General features: G+C 30.7%; 2 protein-coding genes across 3 annotated transcripts; one reads left to right on the forward strand and one right to left on the reverse strand.

Annotated features, from left to right (window-relative positions):
• The first annotated feature begins 995 nt into the window (after nucleotides 1-995).
• PIG-G (phosphatidylinositol glycan anchor biosynthesis class G) lies at nucleotides 996-13,177 on the forward strand. Of its 2 annotated transcripts, XM_085197165.1 has the most exons (13): nucleotides 996-1,498; nucleotides 1,713-1,902; nucleotides 2,301-2,366; nucleotides 4,569-4,778; nucleotides 5,128-5,331; nucleotides 5,552-5,685; nucleotides 6,311-6,501; nucleotides 7,090-7,280; nucleotides 7,659-8,239; nucleotides 8,538-8,650; nucleotides 10,328-10,932; nucleotides 11,371-11,540; nucleotides 12,199-13,177. In XM_085197165.1, the coding sequence occupies exons 1-13, from the start codon at nucleotides 1,341-1,343 to the stop codon at nucleotides 12,452-12,454; spliced, it is 3,069 nt and encodes a 1,022-aa protein (XP_085053291.1). In that variant the 5' UTR covers nucleotides 996-1,340; the 3' UTR covers nucleotides 12,455-13,177. The 2 variants fall into 2 exon arrangements, with proteins under 2 accessions (XP_085053291.1, XP_085053292.1); XM_085197166.1 differs by lacking the exon at nucleotides 2,301-2,366.
• Nucleotides 13,178-19,661, reverse strand: zda (peptidyl-prolyl cis-trans isomerase zonda). The gene is made up of 8 exons (XM_085197167.1): nucleotides 19,504-19,661; nucleotides 19,165-19,356; nucleotides 18,933-19,079; nucleotides 18,510-18,772; nucleotides 16,903-17,149; nucleotides 16,186-16,470; nucleotides 15,761-15,855; nucleotides 13,178-15,369 (listed from the first exon to the last, which is right to left on the reverse strand). Exons 2-7 carry the CDS (start codon nucleotides 19,354-19,356, stop codon nucleotides 15,769-15,771), a joined length of 1,221 nt encoding a protein of 406 aa, XP_085053293.1. The 5' UTR covers nucleotides 19,504-19,661; the 3' UTR covers nucleotides 13,178-15,369; nucleotides 15,761-15,768.
• Nucleotides 19,662-19,963: the final 302 nt, after the last annotated feature.

Genomic DNA, 19,963 nt, shown 5'->3' on the forward strand with positions numbered 1-19,963 from the left:
TTGTAACAACAAGCTTTTTCTAGTTTGGACTGTGTGTTGAATTTACTTAAAGACAATATATATAGTATTAATATTAATTTTCATTCTAATAAATTTGAAGAAAATAATTTTATTTTTCTCAATCTATTTAACTCTGGACAACATAATGTAATAAAAAATAAACAAAACTTTTATTTCCACAAAACATGGTTACCACAACAATAACATTCATGAATAACTAAAAAGAAAAAACATTTTAATGCATCAAAAATTCAAAATAGTAGGTGTCTTTCGAGAATAAACACCGACTAGAGAGAGGTGGGCGGTATGATACGGAATTCTAATTTAGTTCCTTATTGTCAAACGAAATTCCGGCTTCTTACTCAGAGCCATTGACATGCCCGTGACGACGCGGTGACGTTACAATATTACTTGCTTAATTTATAGCGTGGCCTTAAATAGATTTATAGCAAAGATATACTTATGAGTGATTGTATTTTTAGTTTTCTTTCATTAGCTTCACGCTGTATCCCGCATGTACGAGCTCGTAGCAGGGTGGGCAAAACTCAATGCTGGACTTTTGCCTTGGTTCCAAAGCGAAGAAATGAAAATATTCATAAATAATAATTCAATTCTCTGAGTGGAGATCGAACGCACAACCGTCGCGTTACTATCACATCCTTGTGCCCCTGTGCCAAGAGGACCTCAAATGATAGAGATATAATGATATTTTTAATTTTATTTATTATTTTTACACTTTATTCTGCACAATTTATTATATAAAAAAACATAAAAGAAAAGAGAAATAATATATAATTTAAGAATTCATAATTTGATGGCTATAATTGATCAATACGAATATCAATAGACTTGTTCTGTTCTATTCTTTCTATTATGGTCAATAGACTTTTATTCAGTTCCATAAAACGCACAGATTATAAATAAATTCAAAGCACTGCACCGGCAACATTATCATTCTTGTCACATCTAAAATATTTCAGTTGTCACTGTCACTTCTCAATATTTACTTCTCTTTTCTTGAACTACTTATGTTCTTACTTTATTATTCTGTCTTTACTATAAATTGTTGTTAAATAGTATTTACTGTATTGTAAATTTACTACATTTTATTTATTATCGTTCCAGTATAATTTCTTAAGTAATAGAAATTTAAAAATTATAATTTCTCGTATATTAACTATACCGATAATGTTACCAATAAAGTAATTGTAGTATTGGCTACTTGCTTGCTTAATAGTATTATTAGTGGGGCACATTGCGTTGGAAATGTGTACACGCATAACGAAAGTGTAGCCGAGTAAATTAAATAATCAATCAGTATTTGAAATAAATTAATAATCATGTTACCATGGCTTCACCATCGATGGACAGGACTCTGGCTCCTCATAAGTGCATTAGGAGCCTTGAGCCTGTTTCTGTATGGATTTTTCCCATTAAAATATCATTCTGGAAAGTATGGCAGTATGGAAGATCTTCCTCATTTCATCAATAGTGTTAGGTAAGTTAATTTATTTTACCGTACCTCCTGTATTCAGCAAAGTAGGCAAAAAGAACATAGTGTTAAGGGAGTGTGTTCTCTGCTTTCTGCCCAAATCCAAGACAGTATGTTGAGAGTTGTTGAGTAACAGAATTCAAATTTGAATTTTGAATTTTAATTTTAATTAATAATCAATTTAGTGTTAATATATATTTTATGTTTTTTTTATTATCAGTGTTGATGGAGGAGAAATATACAAGTCTGCTGGTGAAAATAGTGTTATACTCATGGTTATAGATGGCTTGAGATATGATTTTGTAACAGAAGAATATATGCCTTATACTGGCCAACTATTGAAAAACCAATCCGCATGTATTTATGTATGTGTTGCTGATCCACCTACTGTCACTATGCCCAAAATTAAGGTAAATTTTAAATTATATTCAAATAAGAATGGCATAAATATTTTCAAAAGTGCCTGCAAATCAATATTTAAATTATTATATATGTTTAAATTATTTAATATAATCACAAGACCAAAGAAAAAATAAGAATAATGTTAATTTATGAGAAAAAATTTATGATTGTGTCATTTGTGACTGGTTGTGATAGTCTGGCTTTTTTTTTCATATAAATTACCATATTAAAAATTTATCTCAAAGTCAAAATAAAAATACAAATATAAGTATAACTTAAAATAAATTGTGTTATATAAAACTACAATTAGGGAACATTTACAGTATGAAGTTTTTTTTAAATTATATGTTGTTACATTTATTAAATACCTGAAACTAAAGAATTTAATATATAAACTATTGTACAGTCACCAGAGAGAAAGAAGGAAAAGGCACAATGGAGACGCACAATAAACTTCTGGCGGGATATATTTGCAAGTGACACTTTGTAATTATATTGCTTTTGCTTGAGGTGCTGGATCCAAAGAAAAAACATTAAAATATTTAACATTCGCTTCGAGTTAACCTGCTAACAGCCTACGAAGAATTTTTGAAATTTCAAAATTTTATTTATAATAAAGCTCAATTTAGCATTATTAAAACCAGCAAATTGTAAAAAATATATAGTGAAATAACAAAAACAAGATTCAGCAGGTTAACACTGTAAGCCAACAATATGTAAATTATTTTAAAAGTACATTATTATAAAAAAATGATAGATTATTATAAATATATAGTTTTTTCTTTGGTGGTGTGATAGTATACTGGCAGTTGTAACTGAATTTATGTGATATAATATACAGTGAATAATTATTAAAAAAATATATATAATATAAAAAAGTTATCATATTATATTTAGTTACAATGGCTTAGTTCATTCTTATTTCATACTGCTCACTCACATTTTGAATTTATGCATGCAGTAGTTATAATGTCTACTATTTATGTTAATTAGTAGTCATGTATATAATGTATGTTTTTTTTATTTTTTTTTATTTTTTTTCTTAAATTAACAATGATAAAACACATACATATACTCCGCCAAACCATTTAAATGGTTTACCGACGAACAAAGCTCTCTTTTACACATTTAAACTTAAATATAATAGTTAAAAACAAGATTTGAAGTTATAAGCTAAAACTTTTGTACTTTTATTTTATGTTATGCGAATATATTGAGGTAGACCTAGTGTTAGAGTGAAATTTGTATAAAGACCCACTGTTGCCCACGGTCTGTCCAAATTTATGTTGGCTGGAGGAGAAATACAGTGCTTTTTCTTGTTAGCAGGCCAACGAAGTGAAAGTATATCATTCCTCTAAATCAGAATCAAATCTAAATCATCCACAACCATTGAACTTACAATCAGACATTGTCACATTACCTCATGATGGCCACACTTCAGATGGATAGATAAAATTATAAGCTTTGATTTACAGTAAAATGTCTAATATAACATTTTAATTAACAAATAGGCTTAAAATAAAATATTCACAGACAGTCAAATTAACACTGTTCTATTTGATGTGTGCAATCAACTTAATGAGTTATGAAGTGTGTCAGTGTTTTGTAACATAGGCAATTATAGACATTATTATACTTGGCGAACTGATTTCTTTTAAAAAAAAATTATTACTACTTATAAAGTCATATAGTCTATGGACACACCTTTTTCTCTCAATTTTTTTATTTATTTATAAAATTATTGTAGTCTCAAAATTATGTAATGTCTCTATTTTAACGTGACATTTTTAGCCAACTCTTGCGAAGCCCAGAAGTGTTTACGTTTTAGCGCATATGTATGTGTGTCCGTTCTTTTTTCTCTTTTAACTGTTGAACCAGTGAACAGAGTAATTGTACGATTGAAAGAGTTTCTGGTCCTGCCACATTTTTTTTTATGTTTCATATAATTTGTATGTTTCTATCTCATTCTTTTATTACAGTTATATTTCTACTATTCCCCATTATACATTTTGAATTTATTGTTTTTAAAATAGCTGACTAAAATGAAAAAATACCTTCAACATACCCTAGAATTAAATATTAACATTGCTATTTAGATTGTTCTGTTTAATTGTATAAATATGCCATATGATCAATCACATCTTTTTTATTATAACTAGAAAAAAATGTATTTAATTTGTGTGAAATATTAAAAATATAGTTACACATATTAAATACAACTTTACATATTGTATTATTCTAATGATTTCCTTTATTTTGTACTTTTATTTTCTCCGTACAACTTTCTAGTTATGGTTCACTTGTCACTCACTTTCTAATGTATAGTTACATAATAGCATGTAATAATAATATTCTGCATGACTGATTGAATATATAACATAGATCTCTCTAAGAGCTTCAGATTCTTTTATAGAAAACTATATATAATATAAAAAGCATGTAAATATAGCCAATTAGGCCTTACACGGCTCAGGGGCACAAAATTTGACTGTAAACGCGACAGATTGTGGGTTCAATTCCCACTCGAGGAAATGAAATATTTAATATTTCTATTTCTTTGCTCTTTAATTTGGCGAAAAGTGACTATGAATAGTCTAATGTTTAGTCCTGTCAATCCTGCTATATGCGAAGTAAAATTTTGAGCTAAAATAATAATTTATTCCTTTCTATCCAGGCAATGATGACGGGGACAGTATCAACGTTTGCCGACGTGGCCTTAAATTTTGGTGCTCCTGCAGTATCCGGGGACAGTGTACTAAGAGTTGCTGCGTCTGTTGGCAAGAAATCCGTTCTATATGGAGATGATACCTGGTTAAGACTGTTTCCTGGACTCTGGGCTGAAACTGATGGTACCACTTCATTCTTTGTAACTGATTATACTGAGGTAATTATAGAAATTAAAAAGAATATAAGATGTTATAGTTGGTTATAATATTATTATTTTAATGTGTTTCTAATATAATATAAACAAAAATATTACACTCCTTGAACCTATGACCAATGTGTCTTGACTGATTTTACTGTTTTCCGCTGTAGTAGAAATTATTTGATATATTAATCCAAATCAAAATTCAAATACTGGTCCTATTAAAATAATTTTCATTTCTAATATACATACTTCATTTATTGAATTATACTTATTATTAACTTACATATTTTAAGAACCCTTAAGCCATAACTGTGTATATTTTTGGTCCTATTTTTTAGATATTCACTAGAATAATTATTTTCAGGTAGACAACAATGTAACGCGTCATCTAAACAAAACATTAATCCCAAATGAGAAAGGAACGCCCACATTCGATTTTCTCGTCCTCCATTATTTGGGACTCGATCATATCGGCCATTTGGAAGGTGCTAGGAGTCCCAAAATAAAACCGAAACTGCTGGAAATGGATGCAATAGTCAAGAAAATATATATGGCTATGCAAGCGTGGGTAAGAACAATTTTAATACTATTATGGTTTTTACTCTAGTCAGTTGGTATAAAATGATTAAGTAGTCATAGATACATCATCTTACTAATATTATAAATGTAAAGGTTTTATGAGGATGGATGTACAAGTAAAAATTACTGAACAAATTTCGATGATACTTGACAGTAAAAAAAAAACTCTTTAATCATCTACCATTAAAATTTTTGTTAATTAATTACAGAACAGAGATGGTGTTCTGATTATCTGTGGAGATCACGGCATGAGGGATGCCGGAGGTCACGGCGGGGCGACCCCGTCGGAAGTACTAGTTCCTCTAGTTTTGATTAAGAGTAATACATTTAAATGTCCTTATAAGTGAGTGCTGTTTATATTTTAGATTTTTTTTATTATACTCTTCCTGGACCCACAATCATCACACGAATAAATTCAGAAATGGTATAATACTGATGTGTCAATTTACCATATTGATATTTATGTACCTTCTAAAAGGCTGAAATACGTAAAGTATACATTTTTATATATAACTAGCGGACGCGCGCAGCTTCGCTTGCGTATTTAGGGGTGAATTCTAACAAACCACGAAACATGTGTTCAATGAAATATTTTTAAGAGTCTAAATTTCAAATTTTATAAAAATCGGTGGCGATTTAAAGATTTTTCCATACAAACTTTCAACCCCTATCTCACCCCTTTAGGGTTAAAATTTTTTAAAATCCCTTCTTAGTGGATGTCCATATTACAAAAGTAAACATCTGTCCAAATTTCACGTTTCTACCATCAGCGGTTACGTCTGTGCGTGCGTCTTACCTCAGTCAGTGAGGACAAGTCCTTTTATATATATAGATATATTAATTTTTCTTTTGTAATTTTCATTGTTTTTACATAATGCTCTAAAATATCTCTTAGCTGTGTTCTATGTTTCCAAAGAAAAAAAAAAGGAAAATAAATCTAAAATTTGCCTTTAATGCTCTCATTTCAGGTCAGGTGTGGGTCCCACAGTAGCTCAGGTGGACGTAGCACCAACAATAGCTTGGCTTTTAAACGCCCCTATCCCCGGAGAAAGTACAGGCAGGATTCTACCCTCGTTACTGCCTTTGGATATGCAACAGCAGCTGTATCTACTTCACGTGCTTGCTGAACATAATAAAATGTATTTACCTAAACATGCGGGTTGGTAAAATAAGATTAATTTCGTTAGTTTTATAGTATTCTCAATATAGTATTTTTTCTTTAGTTTCAAAATGAAAATATAACATACTTCATAGTCTCGATTGGGAATCGAACCCAAATCTTATCATGTTTATATTCTCACTCTTGTGCTTATGCGCCACGATGCTATTGTATACCATAAACGATATTCTAGTCTACTTAATGAGAAAACGTTCAAAAATTTTAATGTAGCAGGATGGTTATATGTTTTCTAAGTATTTTTTCTGTCCTTGCCGTGTAATAACATTTCAAAAAGTGTTCATTCAGCTTCACTCTGTATCCGGCACACATCAGGGTAGGCAGAGGGGAGATACTGTTAAGACACTTCATTTCCCACTTTCCGCCGTATTTTTCGGGGCATTGTGTGTTGAGTGGAATGGCGGCTACACTTGTTCATGCTTAGAGCGAAGAAATGAAATTATTAACAAATAATCATTCATTTCCTCGAATGGGGATCAAACCCAACACCGTCGCGTTACCTTATGCCACTGCGCTATAAGGTAACTCGAAGTTTTAAGTATTCTACTTACCTTTTATACATATTTACAGAGCTATACAAACAAATAGAACGAGCCCGTATACAATACGCGCACTACCTTGCGACGGGACAACTTAGTGCTGCTAAAATATCAAAGGAGTTCTATGAAGAAGCGTTAGATGAGATGGCAAAGTTTTTAGCGGACACTACCACGGATTTTGATCTGTTTGCGATGGGTGTTGGCGTTGTTATGCTTTATTTTGTGAGTGTTTTTTTTTATTATTTCTAGTATGTAAACTTATTTTTTTTAATGAGTTGTTAGGCGCCACAGACTTTTGTCTTCCGTGCCTTTTTGTTCTTTGGTTATTAAAACTGTTTTTTTTTTCTTTTTAAAATGTGAAGTGGTTCGTTAATTATATGTTCAATGGTCTGCGTTTCTTTTTGTCAATATCCGAGTTTATGGTCGTTGATCATGTTGATCGCGGTGCAGTTAATTATCAATTAACAATAACTTGTTAAGTTAGCTCTGAAAGTGAGAGTCAAAGTCATTTTTTGGGTTTTTATGTATTTTTCAATTTTTATGAATAAATTTGAGTTTGGATTGGTTGGTTTAATAATACATATACTTAAAACATTTCAGATAGTTGGGGCTCTCGCGTGTGTAACACTTTTCTCTCTGCAACTCGAAACACACAGAAAAATAAGTATAACAAAACACAAACCAAAAGCCGGAGCGCTATTAGCCTTCACCATAATGTACGCCATTTTATCATGCATATTAGTAACAGCATGTTTTATAACGGAAACTAAAAGCGAATTTTGCTCATTTAAACCAGAATGGTGTATAATATTTCTAACTACAGCCTTCTCTATGAATTTGATGTATTTCATAATTAAATCGGGTATAGAAAAAACTAAAAATCTATCGACGTTACAAGAATTGAACGCGATAGATTATTTATTGATAATAGGAACGTTATTTCACTCTTGGTCGTTCTTCGGAACTAGTTTCATAGAAGAGGAACACATGACTTGGTATTATTTTTGGAACACGTTAATGTTTTTTGTGTTAATTAGAACGATAGTTGTGGTCGTTATTTATTTTGGGAAGAAGTGGAGTGGGGCCACGGAGTTTCAAGAGAAACCGGAGTTGCAGAACAGGATGAGTTCAGTCGGTGTTAGTATTGTACCGCAGTGGATTTTGCTGATTGCTTTGCATAGGTGAGATTTCACCATTTTATTTATTTTTTTATATATGTATGTTATTGTATTTTTTATTGAAAAGATGTGTTGCGTTATTCGGAGCATTAATTAAAAATTTAGTAACTATTTATTTGAATTATAATTGAAATACTATAATAATACTATCATTATATAGATTGTATAATTGTCTGCGTTTGTGTTTTTTACAATTAAATTATTAACATAATATATGGGTGCTATAATTCGGCATCGAAATTAATTTATTATCGAATACTAAATCGATTTTGGATAATAAATTGATTTATCAATATTCCAGGTATTTAAGAACTATGAATCAAACTGGTGATCGTTGGCTGTTTCTACCAGATACAGCGGACTGGCTCAACGCCCCTGAAAATGCTGTTTATTTGGAAGCTCATCTCGTTATAGGTAATAGTCTATTATGTACTTAAAACATTTCAATATTTTCATTTATAATAGTATAGAGCTGTTAAGTTTAAGTTTTTAGTGTTTTTATTACAAAACTTATTATTTAGCGTAAAAAAACAAAATATAGTTTATATGATTTTGCGCACCATTGATAGAGACTTGAAATTTAATTTTTAGTAATTTTATAAGTATTTCTTGGAGCTCTAAGGGAATAATTGTGCCATTTTTATTAGACTGTCACACAAAAAGAACAACTTGACACTTAAACCATGACACCTCCATATAATATATAACCGCCGGCAGAGTCCTCAGTGAATCTTTTATTATACAATAACAGCCATCATTAACAGTATTAATCCTATATCTTATAAAACAAAGTCTCTTTTTGTGTCTGTCTGAACTTTCTAACTCTTCTTCTTCTAAACCACCCAACGGATTTGGATGCGGTTTTCACCATTAGGTCGAGTATTTCTCAGGGAAGGTTTATATATAGTTTATTATTTGTACATTCTTATGTAAATTAACATAAATACGATAAATGTGTATAAAGTCCTACCCGCTGAGACACTTTGGCGCATGCGCTGCTTTAATTGTAAAAACTACATGAAAAAAATGTACTGGAGTATTGTTCCTCTTAATAAGATCTACAAAAAAGTCCGCGATGGCATATTCGTATCTTTTAAGGATAACGTGTAGTGATCATATTTCTGTCTAAAAATAGTAATTTCAATATATTTTTTATTGTGAGGGATATTTTTCCCTAATGGTATTAATCCTTATTCTTTAAAATACTTTATTAAATTTCTACGTTAAACGAAGATAAAATTTGCTTTTTAAACTATTTCGAAATTGCGAATAGTTTTAGAGAAAAACGCATTTAATTATTGACACATCACGCCGTTCACACATCAACTGTATCGAGTCAAGTTTCACTTATCCCGTACTCTCAGCATTTAAATAAGTATATTAGTTACGTTGGCCGTTTAATGTAGATCAAAACTGTCTTTTCTGTTTTTCATTTTAATAAGTACTTTAGAAGTTGTTACAATATCAAAAAATCCTTGCTGCGAAACGCGCCTCGCGACGTTATGCTTATACAAGCGAGTCCGCCGCGCCCGCCTGCCTTACACGCATCGGTGGTTCAGTGGTAGAATGCTCGCCTGCCACGCGGGCAGCCCGGGTTTAATTCCCGGCCGATGCATTCTATTTAATTTTCGTCACAGGCAGCCACGTAATGCTTGCTTTTCATCAGGGACAGAATACCCTCTTCAGCATTAACCACAAGCTCGAAAAAAAAAACCCGCCTGCCTTTATAGCAACGAAGATTTAGATGCGTTTGCACGTATTGGATAATTCGAGTTGAATGTATTATTTAATGTCATTTAACTATCTAAAAATAGTAATTTAAATATATTTTAATAAGTACTTGAAAAGATTAGTAGCACAGATTTAAAATTACGGTACCTACTAAAAAAACCTTGCTGTGTAAAACAATTGGAAAATCCTTATTGAAACTACGAAAATGCGGGTTGCATTAGTGTTTAATTAATTTTCACATTATCTTAAGTGCTTTGCAAACATACATTATGTGAATAATCCAGTAGTAAAAGCGGGCGAAGCCGCAATAGGGTCGCTAGTATAAAATAAATAAGTAAATTTATTATTATTTTATTCCAGGTACTCTACTAACATTAGGAATATGCCTCTGGAACGTCCGCCACATGAATAATTACATGCAAATGCATTCAGCTCTCACAATCTCAGCCACAGCTTGCATTATATTCTATAGAATCACCACAAACACCCTACAAGCACCCATAGAAAATATGAAAACGTGGGATCCCGTGATAATAGTTAACATATTCTGGGCTTTATTAACAGCCCAATTTATATTCGAAATATTAACTTACACGGGATTATTTAAAATGTGTGGTTTTAAGCCGACTGGTGCGAAGTTTGTGTATAACAAACCGAAAGCGAAAAATGAGGATTATTTCTACGACGAGATGACAGAACCTTGGAATTTGGAGGAAATTAAGTTAAAATTAGCAAGATCTATTTCTCATATAATGTATAATGATCTAATGTTGATAGTTGTGTTGTTAATGCGTCCTCACAACGTGGTGATGGTACCCAGTATACATTTCACCTGCTATTTGACGTCCAAATGTTTGAATCACAAGCTGTTGGACGCGAGGACGTCCCGCAGGACCGATGTTGTGGACGTTTTGAGCAAATCTTTGGTTCATCTGTGGATTGGTGTGCTGTTTTTCTTTTATCAGGTATGTGTTTTTGTGTTTTGTTTTGTTTTTGTACATAATAACACAAATGTATAATTTTAAGTAGCGTTTGGCGCTCCGTGAAGTGCGAAGATAAGTTTTTAAGTTTTGTTTTTTTGTCTCAAGTTATTTCTATATAGAATATATTCCTTTTGGTTTCCATATTCTACATACAGTGGGATAGTTAGAGGGAACCTAGTGTCCGTAATTGTCCGTTTCCCACTTTTCGCAGACTTCTCGAAACTATGCGTGCCTTGTTAGCAAAATGAGAAAATGAAAATATTATCATATAGTAGGGAGACAAATGAATTCTCGAAATTGTTAAAACCTTCTCTAACAAAAGGTCTATATATTCATAGTTTTTAAAAAATATATATTTTTCTTGACAATTTCCTTAATAGGCAAGTTAGCAAGTTTTCACTTCAATTCCATAATTTACAGGGCAACTCTAACACTCTAGCTTCAGTGGATCTAGGCGCGGGGTACGTAGGGCTCCGTGAGTACAGCGCGACTCGCGTGGCTCTCCGCATGGGGCTGCACGCGTACGCCGCTCCCGCGCTCGCCGGGGCTGCCCTCTTCTGTGAACTGGCGAGGACCGAGGAGTGGGCGACGTGAGTATTATACCATTACTTCCCAGGGTAACTTTAAAATTTTAGTATCAGTGGACCAGCAGCAAAGCAATTTTCGTGAGCTTGTAATCGAACTTAAGAGATATTTAGAAAAGCTCGACTCTAATAAAATTTGTATGTTTGATCTAGTTTGATTTAGTAGAAGTTAAAAACCAAATTAAAAACACTTTTAATGAAGCAGTTTAATATCACTCCGCACTTTTAGTTTCTTTTTCATCGGATTCGGGATTCGGATTTCGTAACATCTTGGTATTTTGTTAAATGTTTGTTAATGATTTATAAATATAATACTGCTACAAGAGGATTTGAAATTTTAAACTTACAAAAATAGGGAACCTTGTGTTAAAATACTCCGTTCGTCACTTTCTTCCGAAATTTCGAGACATTGTGTGTTGAGTGGCGGAACTCAATCCTTGCAAAGTGCAAGGATTGAGTTCTTGTTAGCTGAGCGAGGCAATGAAAATATTAAATAATTCGTTACCCCGAATATGAACCCTCAACCGTCAAATGTACAGACTTACGCTGTACCACTGTACCACGACAGCCTCTACCAATAATGAAACCCATACTAGACTTACAACAAATCTTTATAACGGCTTTTTTCATATTTTTCTATCATTGCCTACTCTTATGTTCACAGGTATTTACAATCAGTATGGCGAGTTATAAACATTTTCGCACTACAGAGAGTCTACCAAGTAGTCATATATTGTGTCATAGCAACTATATTTAGATACCATTTATTTGTGTGGAGTGTTTTCTCACCTAAACTTCTTTACGATTTTGTCGCAACTGTATTTTCTATACAAGCCTTGTCCACTATTGGAATAATTATATTATTAACTCATGCAACTAGCCGTATCGCGAAAATGTTCGCATATAAAACGACATTGTGATATAAATTTAAACAAAAAAATAAACTAGTTTTAAAACGTAAATCACATGTCAAAGTCAATATTACGTTCGGCCATCTTGTTTTTCAAAATGGCGCATTATTGTTGCAAGAGAGTAAAAAATAGCGGGCGATGTTTGCTCTCTATTTTTTTTATATATTTAATTGATTAAATGTGGTGTTTCATAATAGTTGTTATTTGTTCTTTTTATATAAAAGTATTATTTGTTTTTAATTATTTATAAAAATACATAGCTTATTAATATTGTTACTTGATTTTGTATTTTTAAGATGACATTCCATTATAAATATGTAGACATACTTAGCCCATTTTTTAATTATATTTTTGTCTATTTTAAACTGTTGTAGTATGGCTATTCTAGTATGAAATGTAAATACTATTAAAAATAAATAAAATGTTTATTAGGAAAATTTAGAAAAACATGTTTTGATAGCTACAAAAATAATAGAATGAATATTTGTAACTTTTAATTATATTTCGTCTTTACTCGCACTTTTGTACTTTGTAGTATTCCATTAAAAAAAACCATATCTAATTTAATACAAAATTTTATAAAGTTCATAAAATATTATATTAAATTTGATTATTCATCATTAGTTGTGTAATATTTCAATTTAGCATGTATTTGTGATGAAAGTAATGAACAATTGACTTAGTCAAGAACTTGATATTTTTGATATTACAAAATAAATAGAATAAAACAAATTATTTTCAATGCTTTTTATTTCGTTACATAGTACCACTTTGACCTACCAAACCAATGATTACAATTAAAAAAAAAATATTTAGCACTAATTTTCAAAGCAAAATGGCAGAGTTAAATAAAATAAACAATATTCAGAAAATAGACTCAGCTATGTGATACATTATTATAATAGAAGCACCAAGGGAAAAAAATATAAAAATTAAATAGATACATAAACAATCAACTTTTTAGTTATTTTTTTAAATATATTTTAAATTTTTACCAAATATGTTTATAATAGTCAGCTATAATTGATATTTTTATTTACTACAAAAAATATCATACAAATTATTCACTTAGTTAAAAAATAAAACTAAAACTTCTAAAAGGACTGGTTACATGAATTTACATTTGGAATGTAAATAATTTTTCAAAGCGTAAAACGTATCAAAAAATATTATTTTCATTTTTTCATATTTTATGTTTATTTAAAAATAAACCTTTAAGGTTTTATATTATATTTAAAAGAGGAATACTTATAAAGCTATAATACAGATTTTGGCACTGCCTGTAAAGAGTAACAATGAAATAAATATAAAATAAAAAAAAAAGAGAAATGAAACAAATAGTTTTCATTACAATGGTACCTTTTAATATCTAAATTATCCTAACCTACAACCCATTTATATAATAAAAAAATACATATTTGCCATTTATTGCAAGACTGTCATTAAAAAAAAATCAATATAATTTTATATATAATAAATGTTTTTTCTTTAAATGTTACAATTATATGCCGTTTTGTATAATTTTTACCAATATTTTAATGTTATTACATTTGCTAAAAATAATTATTTTCTAGTGTGTCAATCTTGCAATAATTAAATTGTTTTTTTATTCTTCTAAGTGCTGCAGCATCGAGACGGAACTCAAATATCTAGTTAAAAGAAATGCACTTTCTAGGCCGAGGACGCTAAAATATATATTTTTGGAATTAGTCACGTCAAAATGCAGCAAAAACGTGCAAATTTAATAATAAAAAAGTTTAAAATTTAATTATGTCACATTTTGACTTATGGACTATATACAAAGAATGAAACTCCGCGTCTTACGTTTTTTTCTTCTACCGAGGTTTGTTTTTTTTTCAAGATTTATGGACCCTACAATACATGTAGAAATAAAAAATATATACTTTTGGATAAAGTATTTTTTTTTAATAAAAATATTTTTTTCCATTTCTGTCAATGAACCCACCTGTTAAGGTAACCCTTTATTGTAAGATAAATAAGAGGTAGTATATATAATTAAGACCTAAATTAATCAATTATATATTTTTTGTTTTATTTACTAAACAATTAGTAAAAATAATTTAAAATAACTGAATAATAACATAAAAAAAAATAGGAAATAATTACACATTTAAATATAATTATGTAGGTGTATAGAAAATAAAACCATAGATTATAATTAATACGATAAAAAGATAGCTACAAATAAACATAGATCATAGATTTAAAAAAGATTTTTAGTTTTTGAAATAATATATAATAAAGTCAAATAGTTATTGAAAATTAGTATTACTAATTTAATTCTGTTTTATCAGCTACCTCTCATCCCATATCCATTACTATATATATTTTTTTTAGATTTTTATTTTTATAATTTGACTATCATTAGTAGCGCTAATATATAAGCTAACAAATAATTTATACAACATAAAATAAAAAGAATGTCGACACTGAAAAATTATAAAAAAAATATTTTGACAATAATATTTTCAAAAACAGGTTTAATATACGTTTTTTTTCTGGAATAAAAACAATAGAATTGAAGAGACATATACATGGTTTAAATTTTTTTTTTAAAAAAGTAAGTTAGATAAGAATACAAAAATAATCAAATTGTAAATATACCATAAAATTATTTTCGCATTGCAAGTAAATTAAAAATGTTAATCCTATAATACAAAATACATTATAAAAACTTTTTAAAATAGGAATAAATATTTTTAAACAGATATATTAGTTAAATATATAACCAAAATATTGTTAGCTTTTATATATTATCGCTACTTAAACGGAAGATATAATACAATATATGGATTTTACAATATATTTTCATTTACCCATCTAACATAAGTAATGTAGACGGGTAAAGACGAGTAAAACAGGTTGTTTTGAAGGATTTTGATTAGTTGATCCGGTCATAGTTTCTGAAAAGAAAAATAAATAAGTCAATATTTCTAGATACAGAAAAAATATAATCAAAGTAAATATATTTTCATTTGACAATGGGGGCTGATGAAAAGCTAATGAAATACATAATATCAGACACGTCGTGGAACAGGCGCAAACGTGTGACAACGCAACAGGTTGTGGTTGTTGGTTCGACTTCCACATGAATATTTCATGTTTTCATTTCATCACTCTGGTTCTCGAGGCAAAGCGCGGCATTGAATTTCACCACTCAACACATACAATACCTCTAGAATTCGAAGGAAAGGGGGATAGGGTGTAGCAGAGTATTTTAATATTGTGCTCCTTTTCTACCTATTTTGCAGTGTGCAGGATATAGCGTGAAGCAGGAAAAAAAAGTATATTTACAATTATAATCATTCGGACTGCATCTTGTAGCGGTACACGAGGACGCTAGCGACACCCACAAGTAGACTCAAAAGCAGGGAACCCCATACAAACATCTGTTAAATATCAAAATATTCATATTAACATAGTAATAATTGGACAAAGGTAATCGATTTTCTATAATTTCAAAATTTTACTATAATCTCAAAAAATCGACATTGGAATTTGTCCAATGCTGAACATTTGCACCTATTCATAATCTGTAAGAAAATGGTAAATAAAATAAATATATATAATAATAAATAACATATACACATGACAGACAACAAAATTATCTTACAAAAGATAAAATCTTCCTTTTAAGACACAAAACCCTAAACAAAACAATCCTTACAAACAAAAAGCAAAACAGCAGCAAAAAGCAAAAAAGCAGTTTCAAAACTAACCTTAGCTCTGGACGGCTTATCTGGCGAAGGTTTGGCCGAAGCACCACCAGGTGACGTACCCAACATACGTTTAGCTAATTTACGTTCCACCGATCTATCCCTGCTTTCTTTCATTTCACATTTATTTAGTTCTTTTCTTACAGCCAGGTCCTCTGGAGCGGCCGCCGCCGCAGCCCTGGCGGCCTGTAGCGCTTCAGCGTTACGACCCATTGCGGAAAGAATACGTGATTTACGGTATAGGGCTTTGGGATTGTTTGGTTGGCATGTCAGTACTCGTGTAACGGCCTGTGGTTACAAATTAAATAAAATATAATAATATAATCGTCAAACATTAAAAAAAAATAAAGATTAGTTATAAAAGATTAGTTAAATTAGTAAACAGTAAAAAAAAGCTACCACAAAAAATAAACCATCAAATTCAATTTACTTGTATTAAAGACATTCTAAAATTTTTTTATTCAATAAGAAATTCCGTCATGGACCAGCAGCGAAACGATTGATGTGTACGAGGCGCTTGTGGGTGCGGTTGCAACTCGGGAGAATAATTTATTTTGATTGTTTTCCTGTGATGTCACCACGCAAATGTCTCGAAAGTTGTACAGTGCGTGGGGAACAGAGTGTGTTAATACTAGATACCTTCTGCCTACCTTGCCGTATACGGAATACAGCGTAAAATTGAAAAAAAAAAAGAAAAGATCAGGGAAAAATATGACATGCCTGTAAAGCTGCTTCATAAGCACCCGCCTTTAATTGAGCGGCAGCCATGTTATTATGTACTCTGAGACGTTCCTCCAACAGAGAGTGCAGAGCATCAGACGTGGCCGCCATCTCTCCGGAGGGCGTGGGGTCCGTGATGCCTCCTTCACTCTCATCCAGGACGTCCAAAGCACGCCTGTACAACTGCACGGCGAGCTGAGCTTCCCCTCGCCCGTACCACCAGTTGCCGCGACAGCGACGGCGGATGCTAATAAATATATGAAACGGGTTAAAATAATAAATATTGATTTATGTAATATATGGCAATAAAAAAGCTGACGGTTCTTAACACTGCGGTTAATTTAAATCTTATCATAATTTAAACAGAATTTTATTATTAGACCTATATGTGTATATACATTTATCCATCAATATTATTTTATTGATTTTAAAATATTCACTGCAATTTTTCTTCAATTTCAATCTTTTGTTAAATGGTTTCTTTATATGCTTATATCATAATAAGAAATTATTGCATAACATTTTTTTAAAAAAATAGTTGCTACATTAAATATTTTTGTTATTATAATCTATATATATAAAGGGACTTGTCCTCACTGACTGAGGTAAGACGCACGCACAGCTTTAACCACTGATGGTAGAAACGTTAAATTTGGACAGATGTTTACTTTCGTAATCTGGACAGCCACTAAGAAGGGATTTTGAAAAATTTTAACCCTAAAGGGGCGAAATAGGGGTTGAAAGTTTGTATGGAAAAAAAATTAAATTGGCACCGATTTTTTAAAATTTGAAATTTAGATTTTTAAAAGTATTTAATTGAACACGTGTTTCATCGTTTTCTAGAATTCTTCCCCTAAGGGTGCAAATAAGCAGGCGAAGCTGCGCGCGTTCGCTAGTTATAAATAAAGTGATTAAGAATAGTAAAAACAGTCTATAATAATTTTAAGCATTGCATAAAATGACCGAGTCAGTTTAGTTTTTATTTTTATATGTTTTCTAAACCTAGTAAAGAGCATATTTTATTCGCTCATTCAAATTTTATTAGCCGTCTACAGCTTTGTGAGGAAATAGATAAGATATTCAACCTTGACACCAAATTGTCAATTCAAATGTATTCATATATTGTTCTTTTAATGTAACTATTTTGTGATAAAAAGTATCAATTAAATTAAAAAATCTATTATATCTTTTTAGCTTCACATTCTGCATATAGAATATGTAGGAATAAAGCGCTAAAACACTACATACAACATTTACTGTCCGAATTCTTGACACTGAGTGTTGAGTGTTAGAGCTTACAATAAATTTTTAAAAATCAGCTTCATGCCGTATCCTGCACACAGCAGGGTAGGCAGAGTAGGCATTTTTATTTTTTTATTTCAATCAGTTTGGCTGGATTTATTTATGGTTGTTATTTTAGAGGCCATTGTCTCAACTTAACCATAAATATTTAGTCTCACATAACATATCCCTTTACACATATCTTCAACAATCATTCTTAGCACATATACAACAATTTTTAGTCTCACATAACATGTCCCATTAGACATATCTTCAACAATCATTCATTCAATCACACATATTATAGAACATTAGTATGAGCTCACCCAATTTCCATTTTTTCTGCAATTGGTAAAGTTTCGTGATCAGGCTCTTCCGCCCAATCATGGAGTTCTAATCTGGCCTCTAACCATGTGTCAGATCCAATTGGTGCTCCATTATACTTGGGGCTGTCCACTTCTCCTACTAAGCCAAGGCTTTCACCTGGTTTAAGACCCATTTCTCCATATGCAAATCTGGGTGCAATTTGCAATAAGCATGCTTCACCTTTGTACATGAGAGTTAGAGCTAAGTCCAACCCTTGCAAAATCTACAAATTCAAACAATAAAGAATATACATAATGGACATATTTGACTGTATATTTATAGAATATGTATAAACTAATTTGAGATTATAATTTAATCAACTACCACATATAATTAAGTTAATACACAACATATTTAATAAGTTAAATTAAAAAAATTGACACCTCATTGTCTCCCAAATAAATTTTAACTTGTTCTCGTTTCTCAATAAGATCTTGATTGTCATCGCGTAATTTAAGTTCATAGCTAATTCTACATATATCACTTCTTTGTGGTCTAGAGCCATTTGATTCATCACCTTGCTTTAATATCTAAAAAAATTTACATATTTAATAATATAACAATTTTTTAAAGCCAACACAGTGAATACTGTGTAAATTTTTTTTTAATGAATACTTTTTTTAATAGTGCGCCTGATCCTAAAACATCCTGCCAATCCTCAGGTGATTTGTCTCCTTGTTTTTCTTTCTCCGCAGCAGCTGCTTCAGCTAGTTTGGCCTCTTCGATTTCGTGTGCAGCAGCCGCAGCTAAATCTTCGAAAGAACTACTTTCAGATTTGTCTACTAAAGTGGGCTCTCCTTCACTCATCTGTAAATACGATATACAATCTCGTGATCTACGTTTTACATTTACTGCAACTACGTAACTAACAAGTTTATCAACTTATGTTTTGAAATTTATTGGAAGTTATAATCTAGCTATTAGCGTCCACTCGATCTCAAGTATTTTACTTACGATTCTAGTTTATTTATCACAGATATTTTCTTTTATTATTTTTATTGCCGTACAAAAAATAAACAATGTCTTTAACACATGACATATAAAAATTGAATTGTGTCCATTATCTACATGATATGATGACAATTCAACTTTCTGAAATTTGACTTTTTGCTTGATGAAATTTTTAATATCATCAATTTTTTTTAATTTTATATTAACTTAAAGCAATAATCTTAGTATTAAAATAAATTGTTATATACCAGTAAAAGTCTTAAAATTTCGCACTTCTACTGTATTAATCAGTCTATAATATTTTCCAACCATAATGTAAATGTAAGTAAATTTTATATTTCTATTATAATCAATAAACATGTAATGCATTGACTGCTTTATAATCCTCCTGTATTTTCTATATCCATAACTCTAGTAAGATAACATTAATTGCTTTTAATCGTATAAAAAACTTTATCTATTC

This window comes from Heliconius melpomene, chromosome 14, assembly GCF_056956725.1.
Source record: "Heliconius melpomene rosina isolate 202511_hmr_F chromosome 14, ASM5695672v1, whole genome shotgun sequence".
In the NCBI taxonomy this organism is placed as follows: Eukaryota; Metazoa; Arthropoda; class Insecta; order Lepidoptera; family Nymphalidae; genus Heliconius; species Heliconius melpomene.